At 50.2% G+C, this 10,774-nt stretch overlaps 1 protein-coding gene across 2 annotated transcripts in view; it reads left to right on the forward strand.

The window, feature by feature from the left end:
- Positions 1–10,774, forward strand: part of mtmr10 (myotubularin related protein 10) — a 902,395-nt gene that overhangs the window by 5,731 nt on the left and 885,890 nt on the right. For both annotated transcript variants that reach the window (XR_004410454.1, XM_033015107.1), the window contains exons 5-14: positions 347–437; positions 1,202–1,343; positions 2,499–2,586; positions 3,322–3,410; positions 3,761–3,891; positions 4,354–4,423; positions 4,879–4,949; positions 5,627–5,799; positions 8,363–8,533; positions 9,410–9,589. Coding sequence is in view for 1 of the 2 variants with exons in the window: in XM_033015107.1 (XP_032870998.1) it covers positions 347–437; positions 1,202–1,343; positions 2,499–2,586; positions 3,322–3,410; positions 3,761–3,891; positions 4,354–4,423; positions 4,879–4,949; positions 5,627–5,799; positions 8,363–8,533; positions 9,410–9,589 (1,206 nt within the window). In the remaining variant the exon portion in view is untranslated. The remainder of the gene's footprint in view (positions 1–346; positions 438–1,201; positions 1,344–2,498; positions 2,587–3,321; positions 3,411–3,760; positions 3,892–4,353; positions 4,424–4,878; positions 4,950–5,626; positions 5,800–8,362; positions 8,534–9,409; positions 9,590–10,774) is intronic.

Here is a 10,774-nt window from a genome sequence, read left to right on the forward strand (position 1 = left end):
TAATTGGTTGTAAATGCCGGGGCCATGTTTAGTAAGTTTGTGGATGAGACCAAAATCGGTGGTGTAGTGAGGAGAAGGTTATAGAAGAACCTAACCCTAAACCCACCCCTAACCCTAATCCTAATTACACACCCATAATCCAATCCCAACCTGCCTCTTTGGCAGCCTTTTGAGCCATGGAACAATCTGAGTGAATATGCAGAGTGGGCACAGTGGCTCCTGGTTGTCGTTCTTCAGCTCGCCAGGGGGGTTTGGGCCACTAAGGTTGTGCCCTGACAACCTGCTACCAGGGAGGGAAGCGGTCTCTGTACAACTTACCCCTAACACTAGCCTTCCTCTCTCCTAGATCTGCCTGGTCATCGCACATTACTCGCAGCCCAAAGATCTCCGGCTGCTCTTCGGCTTTGCGTTTGCCAGGGAGCAGAGCCAGGATTCGGGTAAGACGGGAATTCTGCAGCCGCCTGCCCACTGCTGCTCACTGGATCTTGTGGTCACAGTGGGTGCAGATGTGGAGGAGCAGGCTTACCGAGGTATCAGGAGGGGACACAGTGCTAGAGTAACTCAGCGGGTCGGGCAGCGTTCCTGGAGAACACTGATCTGTTTGAAGAAGGACCCGACCTGAAATGTCACCGATCCATGTTCTCCACAGATGCTGGCTGACCTGCTGATTTACTCCAGCACTTTGTGAAACGTCACCTATCCATGTTCTCCAGAGATGGTGCCTGACACTCTGAGTTACTCTAGCACTCTGTGAAACGTCACCTATCCATGTTCTCCAGAGATGCTGCCTGACCTGCTGAGTTACTCCAGCACTTTGTGAAACGTCACCTATCCATGTTCTCCAGAGATGGTGTCTGACCCGCTGAGTTACTCTAGCACTCTGTGTCTTTCCTACAGCATCTGCACATCTTTGTTTTTGCATCAGGACAGAATTAGATCGATACACTGAAGGAAAATTTACATGCATACGCATAAGGGCTGGGGTGGCACGAGAGAGACAGAGAGAAAGCAGTGCTCATACGCAGTAGATGAACAGAAGCTGTAAGTCACTTGGCCACTGATGGATACGAGGAAGAGGGAAATGCTGCCATCTGTTGAGTGAGAGTGATCCTGGGACGGGGAGATCACAGACTGATATTCTGCTGCCTGCCTCTGTCACAGTGTGGAGGGGTAGGATCACTAACCGTCCTCTCCCTGTTAGCTGACAGAGTGAACGGCCCTGACTCCGGATGGCAGACACCACTGTTTGAAACCTACGCAGACTGGGACAGGGAGATCAAGCGGACCGGGGCTTCTGAGTGGAGAGTCTCTTCTGTCAATGAGAACTACACCACGTCCACCAGGTGGGGAATGGGGTGGGTGGGGAAGGGGGGGGACGGGTGGGGAAGGGAGGGCGGGTGGGGAATGGAGGGCGAGTGGGGAAGGGGGGTGGGGAAGTGGGGGGGTGGGGGCAGGTGGGTGGGTGGGGAACTTTAGCAGGGAGGAACTACACCAAGTGTACCAGGTGAGGAGCCAGTCTCGTGGGATTTAGTTGTAGTTAAGGAGGTGTGAAGGAAGATAAATCTGCCGGACCTGATCAGATATATCAGGATGCTGTGTGAGGCTAGAGATGAAATTACAGGAGCCCTGAGTGAGGTTTTAGAATCATCATTAGACACAGGTGAGGTGCTGGATGACTGGAGTGTAGCTGGTGTTGTGCCTCTACACAAGAAGATCTGCAGGGAACAGCCTGGGAACTATAGAGCAGTGAGCCGAACATCTGTGGGAGGCAAGTTACTGGAGGGATAATTATATATATATATGTGTGTATTTGGATAGACAGGCTGTTTAGGGATAGTCAGCATGGTTTTGTATGTGCGAGATTGTGATTTACAAGACATTTAATAGATTCCACAAAGCCTCTTGGTACTTTGGGCTTCTTCATCAATTAGGGTAATGAGGTTGGGATGTTATGTTACATGTGGACGATGTTAGTGAGCCCACACTTGGTGTACGGTGTACAGTTCCAGCCACAGGAAGAATGTCATTAAGCTGGAAAGAGTGCAAAGATTTACGAGGATGTTGCCAGGACTTGAAGTGCTGAGCTACAGAGAGGTTAAGCAGGCTAGGACTTTGTTCCTTTGAGCGCAGGAGGATGAGGGGTGAGGGGTGTATATGATTGTGAGAGGAATAGATGGGGTGAATGCATAGTCTTTTACCCAAGGTAGGGAAATTAAACATATGTTTAAAGTGAGTGGGGCAAGATTACAAACCTGAGGGACAACTTTTTCACACAGAGGGTGGTGGGTATATGGAACGAGCTGTCAGAGGAGGTAGTTGAGGCAGGTACCATAGCAACATTTAAAAGGCACATAGACAAGTACACATTAGGAAAAAGATAGAGGGACGGGTCAAATGCAGGCAGGTGGGAGAGGTGTAGATGGAGCATGTTGGTGTGGACGAGTTGGGCAAAGGCCCTGTTTATACACGCTGTGACTCTATGACTCTGTCATTTGCAGTCTTCCAGAATACTTTGTCGTTCCGTCATCCTTGGCCGATGAAGACTTGAAACAACTGGCTCCTTCTTTCAATGGAGCTCGTATCCCAGTGAGTGTGGTCCTTATTTACAGGGGGTTTTGGAGACTATGAACGGGCACCACAATCAGATCCAGTACAGTGTGTGACCAACATCATCTGTAACTGCACCACCATTCAGTCTGAGCCAGATTCATTGAGGAGATCAGTCCTGTATCGTGGTTTCTTGGCACAGCAGGTAGTGCAGCTGTCCCATGGCCCCAGTGGCCCAGGTTTGATCCTGACGTCTGGTGTATGCGTTCTCCCTGTGAGGGTGGGTATTATCGAGAGCTTCAGTTTCCTCCCACACCACAGACGTGTTGGTTGGGAGGTTACTGGTGGCAGGGCAGGAGTGCCTGTACATGTGTGTGGGTGTGGGGTGGGGGGGGATGATGGTGACAGGAATGGGAGCGCTGGGCATTCTGAGAGTGCCACGGACTGAACCAGCTTTAGGATGTTTGTTACTTGAGAAAGATGAAGTGTGAAGATATGTCTGGACTGCAGACTGGGGTGGGTGTCTAGCCAGCGAGACAGGCAGCACCGGGATGGGAAGAAACCTTTGTCCTGCTGACACTGGTGGTGTGAGCTCTGCCCAAACAATCCCTTCCTTATGTAATGAGAAAATCATTTACAACACAATTGCTGGATCAGCAAAGCCATCCTGGTGTGGCGATATCCACCTACACACACAGGTGAGCAGGTGGTGATTAGAAGGAGCAGTGTTTGTGATGGAGGGGAAGGCTGATGTTTCCGCTTGCTCTGTTGCAGATGTGGTGTTGGCATCATTGGACAGGGTGTGCCCTGGTGCGTATGGCCAACATTAAACCAGGCATGCAGCTACGGAAACATGATAGAAGGTAGGGAGGTGGCGTTGTCACTGCTAGTTGTGTGTCACAGTCCACCCCCACCCTCCCTCCCTGTCCGCCATGTCCGCCCCCACCCTCCCTCCCTGTCCGCCCCCTCCCTCCCTCCCTGTCCGCCCCCACCCTCCCTCCCTGTCCGCCCCCTCTGAGTTCCTGCAGCCCTTTTTTTCCAGCAGCTGATTATTCAGCCTTGCCTCACAATGGAGGCAATTCATGTGTCTCCCTTTACCAACACGCTAATCTGGCCAACTCGCCATGAAAGCTTTATTCAAGAAAGTGCTGTCTACCTGGGGTACAGTCCCTGTTGTGACTCATTGCGCTTTGTCAATGAACCTTTCTTTTAGGATCCTGCAGGCGATCGCCCAGAGTCATCCGGAGAAGAGCGGGGTCTTTAAATCGGATCTGGACAAGAGTTTACCCAGAGTGCTGGAGGTGCAGGCTGCACTGGTCAGGCTAAAGCAGCTGTGTATCAATGGTGAGCTGTGATTCAAAACTACCCCCTTACATTGCAGCCTCTGTTTAACGTCACCCATCCCACCAAGGCTTTGGGTAATTGTGAGTTTGGTTTCTGTGAGTCCTTGCACCTTTTGTGTGTTCTCCTGGTGGTGACTGCTTGCCCTGAGATAGTTGGACCTGTTGTCCCTCAGACATGTGCTAGGTGGTTCACAGCTGACCAGCGCAGCTACTGACTAGTTAGTGTCGGAGAGTGAGCCACCATGGTTATTGTCCCGCTACCAACACAATTCTTGCCAACCCTACTTGCCGTTGAGAAAGTGGGGGTGAGATTCCACCTTCTTGAACCACTGCCGTCGTTCTAGTGAAGGGACTTAACTGGGTAGTAATAACCAAGTCAGTCTGGGGTGTGACTGGAGGGAATGTTGCTTGTGCTGGCTGCCCCGTCCATGTAATTGTATCAAATGTAATCTGTCGCATTTAGATTCATTTGAAGAAACAGAAGAGAAGTGGTTGTCGTCTCTGGAGAACACACGGTGGTTGGAATATGTCAGGTGAGCAGGCGGGGCGGGGGGGGGGGGGGGGGGGTTGGATGTGGGGGGGGGAGGGTGTGGGCGATCCCACGCCCGTCTCCCGCACGCCGCTGTCTTTCTCCCCCCCACACCACTCTCCCCCACACCACTTTCCCCCACAATGGCTCATCTCTCCCCCACACTGGCTCCTCTCACCCCCATATTGCCTCCCTCTCCCCCACACCCCTCTCTCCCCCACACCGCCCCTCTCTCCCCCACACCGCCCCTCTCTCCCCCACACCGCTCCTCTCTCCCCCACGCTCCTCTCTCCCCCACACCGTTCCTCTCTCCCCCACACCTCTCTCTCCCCCACGCTCCTCTGTCCCCCACACCGCTCCTCTCTCCCCCACACCGTTCCTCTCTCCCCCCCCAGCATCCACAGGCCTGTCTGATCGGGTGCTTTGTCGTGCCAACAATGTGTCTGCATCTGTCCACAGACTGTTCCTCAAACACTCTGCTGAGCTCACCCAGTGGATGTACAACAAGAATATTTCTGTCATCCTTCAAGGTAAGTTGTACATTGTTGTAGTAATAGCATATGGAATCGTTGTGGGAATTGGGGACTTGGTTCCTGAGTCTATGTTGGATAATTGTGGTGATTGATTGGAGGCTGTTTCCAGGCCAGGGGAAGGTTTTAATTGGACTTTATCAGACTTTATAGTTATAGTTATATTTTTGCACAATACCCTTCATTTGTTATCTTTATCTGAACACTGTGGACGGTTTGATGGGATTCACATGACAGTAATAAATTAACGTAAACCTAAGGTAGGATGCTTTCAAAAGTGAGAAGGCAAGAGTTTAGGGCCAACATATTCCTGTCAGGGTGAAGGGTAATGCTGGCGAGATTGAGGAACTCTGGCTGACAAGTGATATTGAGGTTCTAGACAGAAAAACGGTGTGTGCGTGTGGTGTGCGTGTGAGGTAGGTGTGTGTGCGTGTGGTGTGTGCGTGTGAGGTAGGTGTGTGTGAGAAGTAGGTGTGTGCGTGTGAGGTAGGTGTGCGCGTGTGAGGTAGGTGTGCGTGTGAGGTAGGTGTGTGTGCGTGTGAGGTAGGTGTGTGAGATAGGTGTGTGTATGAGGTGTGTGTGTGTGTGAGGTAGGTGTGTGTGTGAGAGGTAGGTGGGTGGGGAAGGGAGGAAGTGTGTGAGTAAGTGCTGTTACAGAGACTGTGTTCGTTCGGCAGAGGAGGAGGGGAGAGACCTGAGCTGCGTGGTTGCCTCCGTCATGCAGCTGATGTTGGACCCGCATTTCCGCACCACCCGGGGCTTCCAGAGCCTGGTGCAGAAGGAGTGGGTGGCAGCTGGTCATCGCTTCCTGGACCGCTGTAACCATCTCGGCCACTCGGACAAGGAGGAGGTGAGTATCGTGTTGGCGTTGAGGCAGTGTGCAGATCCCCACATGGGAGAGGCTGTGAAACAGACAGATCACCAGCACTGAATCAGCAGCAAACAGCGTCTGGGAACATCAGTGGATAATAGATAATAGGTACAGGAGTAGGCCATTCGGCCCTTCGAGCCAGCACCGCCATTCACTGTGATCTTGGAGTGGTGAGGCACAGAGCTGGCTGGGCTGCGAGCAGTGTTCGGTTACACGGGTGGGCTGCCACAGCTGATGTGGACCAGTAGTTGCAGTCTTCACCCCCTTATCCCACCAACTGGGCGATAATTTATGGCATGTTTGGTGGGTCATGAGAGAGCCTGAGAGAAGACCAGCGGCAAATATAAATGGCAATCCAAAAATATTCTGTAGACATGTGAACAGGTAAAGAGGTTCCAGAGGAGATGAGATTGGTCAGAAGCCCGAAGGGAAATATATTTGTGGAAAGGGGTGACAGAGTACAGTTGTAACTGACTTGTAACACAGTATGGTTGTAACAGAGTACTTCTCATCAGAGAGGGTAATGCTGTGATGGACAGAGCTGCTGCTGGGATCTCGATGAAAGATGTAGCTGAGATTCTGACGTGGCCAACGTTGGCTGCTGGGTGACTGAGTTCCCTGCCCCCATGGGACTGAGGGAGGGGAGAGCTGAGAGCCTCACCAGCATCACTGGTCTCACTACACACTTGTCTGTTGCCACAGAGTCGTCAGTTCAATCTTAGTGACGGAAAATTCCAGCACAATTATCAGTCACTTGAACATGTGGGATAGTTAGAGAATGCCAGTGCGGACTAGATAAATACAACTGAAGGATGATGAGAAAATGAAGCTAATGTGATATACTTGGACTCACAAAAATCATTTGGTAAATTGCTCTTGGAAAGGCTTGTCAAAAATGGAAGGCAATGGATAAACAGGAGTGGTGTCTTACAGATAGAAATAGACGATATAGGAGAGGGGATGGGGGAGGTCATTTCACAGTTTGCAGTGAGGGGCGACGGTCAGATGGCAGCGGTCAGATGGCAGGGGTGGCACCGGCCAGTACCCAGACCAACTCCTCGGTTGTGCTGCAGCAAGTAAGAATTTCATTGTTCGATCTGGGACATATGACAATAAAACACACTTGGCTCAATATTCACTGGTGAGTTGGAGTCTGGTGCACAGGGCATTGCCTCCAAACTAGCCGATGACAAAATATGTGGAGACGTAACGGACTTAGACAACAACAGCAACAAGATGAATAGACTGGCTGTAGACTGGGCCGGGAAGTGGCTGGTGGAAGTTAATGGTGAGAAATGTAAGCAAGAGGGAGCAGAGGCAAGGTGATGGGAAGTCAATGATAGATGTGGATCAAGGGTTTCCAACCTGGGGTCAATTTGTTGATTCTGGATCTGTACATATTTTTTCTCATTGACTGACTGTTTGGTGATGGTATACCGGTATCTGTTCATTAGTTGTTCATAAATAAGTGGAATAACATTGTTACGTGCTATTAAAGTTGCCAGAGTTAAACGGGACGAAAAGGGTTGGGAACCCCTGATGTAGATGAATGACAACAGCAGGTGGGAGGGCAGAGAGGTCGAGAGGCATATGGACACCCTGGGCTTTATTCATTTATCAGCAGGTTTTTATGAGAGAATGCACTTACACAGATATAACTGAGAAGTGGGGGCTGTTTTCTGTGACCAGGATGATTATTGTACATTCTGTTTGTATTCCTTTGCTCAATAAGTTATTGATGTTTGTATAACGTCTTTGGCTGCACAGGGAGATGAGACAGTTGACATTGCCAATGTCCACCAGCAGTGTGTCAGTGTGACGGGGTGTCTATGTACCACAGTGTGTCTGTGTACCAGTGTGTCTGTGTACCACAGTGTGTCTGTGTACCAGTGTGTCTGTGTACCACAGTGTGTCTATGTACCAGTGTGTCTATGTACCAGTGTGTCTGTGTACCACAGTGTGTCTGTGTACCAGTGTGTCTGTGTACCACAGTGTGTCTATGTACCAGTGTGTCTATGTACCAGTGTGTCTGTGTACCACAGTGTGTCTATGTACCAGTGTGTCTGTGTACCACAGTGTGTCTGTGTACCAGTGTGTCTATGTACCACAGTGTGTCTATGTACCACAGTGTGTCTGTGTACCAGTGTGTCTGTGTACCACAGTGTGTCTATGTACCAGTGTGTCTATGTACCAGTGTGTCTGTGTACCAGTGTGTCTGTGTACCAGTGTGTCTGTGTACCAGTGTGTGTCTGTGTACCACAGTGTGTCTGTGTACCAGTGTGTGTCTGTGTGTACCAGTGTGTGTCTGTATGTACCAGTGTGTGTCTGTGTACCAGTGTGTCTGTGTACCAGTGTGTCTGTGTACCAGTGTGTCTGTGTACCAGTGTGTCTATGTACCAGTGTGTCTGTGTACCAGTGTGGCTGTGTGTACCTGTGTGTACCAGTGTGTCTGTGTACCAGTGTGTCTATGTACCAGTGTGTCTGTGTACCAGTGTGTCTATGTACCACAGTGGCAGGGTGACGGGGTGTCTCTGTACCGCAGTGTCCTCTGTTCCTGCTCTTCTTGGACTGTGTGTGGCAGTTACTGCAGCAGTTCCCAGCTGCCTTTGAGTTCACCGAGACGTACCTGACCGTGTTGTACGACAGCACAAGGATCTCCCTGTTTGGCACCTTCCTCTTCAACAGCCACCACCAGAAGTTGCAGCAGAGCCAGGTGAGTGCCTTGTGTGTTGGCCTCCCTCCCTCCCTCCCTCCCTAACCCCTCCCTCCCTCCCTAACCCCTCCATCCCTCCCTCCCTCCCTCCTGCCTGTGGGAGGCCAGATGTTGCTGACTGGGAGATGTGCCTCTTTCTCTCACTTACTGCCTGTCCCCGGGATGAGCCCAGCTCCTGGGAGATGATCATGGAGTTCCATCTACCGACTCTCTACCCAACTCTCCACATCACCTATCGGCTTGGACCGCTGTCAGTAGCAATGGAAGCCTTGTGTCATTGCAAACTGTCACATTATACCGGCAACATTCACATCCAAGATGTTAACGGATATCACAAACGGAGTCCCAGCATTGACCCATGTGGCTCATCACTCACTCCTCATACACTTCTGATCATAAAAATCATCCTTCCACCACTCCTGCCACCAATCCAACTTTGGATCCAATTCACCAGCTCATCCTGAGCGTTTTAACCTCCTGGACCTGCCTCAGATTCTGTCACGTTAGTGAGACGGGATTTACCTGCACGAACTGCAACTCTTTCAGATCAATCCTTGCCTTTCCAAATGATGTACGTTTTGTCGCAAAGAATTTTCACCAATAATTTCCTTACCTTTGGACAGCCTGTAGTTCTCTTGCTGCCCTTAAACAAAGGAACGACGGTCGTTCTCCTCCAGATATGATCATGGCGTTTAAAAGGCTTTTTGATCGGGACAAGGATAAGGATCACGTGCATGCAGAGATTAGTTTAACCCGGCATTAATTTCAGCACGGATATCGTGGGCTGAAGGGCCTGTACTGTTCTATGTTCTATTTGTGCTGTTCAGCAGCAATTGTTTGCAGTGTGATCATTATATTTAATCTAATTCTCTGCAGGATTTAGCCTCCAACGGGAGTCTCCAGTGTGAAGGGAAGTGCCTGGAGCTGCCGCCAGTGTGGAACTGGTCGCTGCAGTTCACAGACAAGGACCTGACCCTCTTCAACAACCCCCTCTATATCGGCAAGAGTGTGAGCTGTGTGCAGAATGGGGCAATCAAATCCTTCAAAAGACCAAAGGTGAGAGAGCCTGAAAGTCCTGTAGCGGTTTGTTGCCTAGAACCTCCTGGTGAGATTGTTCCTCCATGCACCCACCTCTTCCCTGGCAGGGATAGATTTTGTCTAACGTTACCTACTGGAGTTGTCTTTGATCAGTTGGTAAAACCAAACCAGATATTTGACACCATGTGTTGCCATGGTGCAGGGACACAGAGGGACGATTATTTTGTTCACGGTTATTGTATCTGCCTCCACCACCCCAGGCAATGTGTTCTAGACCCCCATCACTCTGTGTGTTCTAGACTCCCATCACTCTCTGTGTTCTAGACTCCACATCACGTTGTGTTCTAGACCCCCACCACTCTGTGTGTTCTAGACCCCCCCCCATCACTTTGTGTGTTCTAGACTCCCCATCACTCTCTGTGTTCTAGTCTCCCCATCACTCTGTGTTCTAGACCCCCACCACTCTGTGTTCTAGACCCCCATCACTCTCTCTGTTCTAGACCTCAGTCACTCTCTGTGTGAAAAATACTTGCCGTGCATATCTCCATTAAACTTTCACCCTCTCGCCTTAAATGTGCTCTAATATTCAACTTGTACTGTAGAAACCTGAACCGTGCCTGCCAGATCTAATATTCAACCTGTACTGTAGAAACCTGAACCGTGCCTGCCAGATCCATCTCATGTCGTCTCTTTGCCCTCCTAATTTCCCTTGTATGCACTCATACATAGAATTATAGACAATAGGTGCAGGAGGAGGCCATTCGGCCCTTCGAGCCAGCACCACTATTCAAGATGATCATGGCTGATCATCCAGAATCAGTACCCCGTTTTGTCGCCTTCATATCTCTCACCAACCATGACCTAAACCTGCAGCCTTACCCTTCACCCTAACAGGACCATGAACAGGAACAAAGGCAAGATTTAATAGGTACCTTATGGCATCTTTTTCATTCAAAGGACAGTGGGTGTATGGAATAGTTGAGGCATTTTAACAATAACAACATTTTAAAGACATTTAGACAGATATATTGATAGGAAAGGTTTAGAGGGATATGGGCCAAATGCAGGCAAATGGGACTAGTGTAGATGGGGCATCTTGGTCGGCATGGACGTTGGGCCGAAGGGCCTGTTTCCATGCAAGGTGACTTTGATGACTGAACCTTTGCTATTGCACTTTTAACAGCCTCGCGTTTTACCTACAGT

This window comes from Amblyraja radiata, chromosome X (assembly GCF_010909765.2).
Source record: "Amblyraja radiata isolate CabotCenter1 chromosome X, sAmbRad1.1.pri, whole genome shotgun sequence".
Taxonomy (NCBI): Eukaryota; Metazoa; Chordata; class Chondrichthyes; order Rajiformes; family Rajidae; genus Amblyraja; species Amblyraja radiata.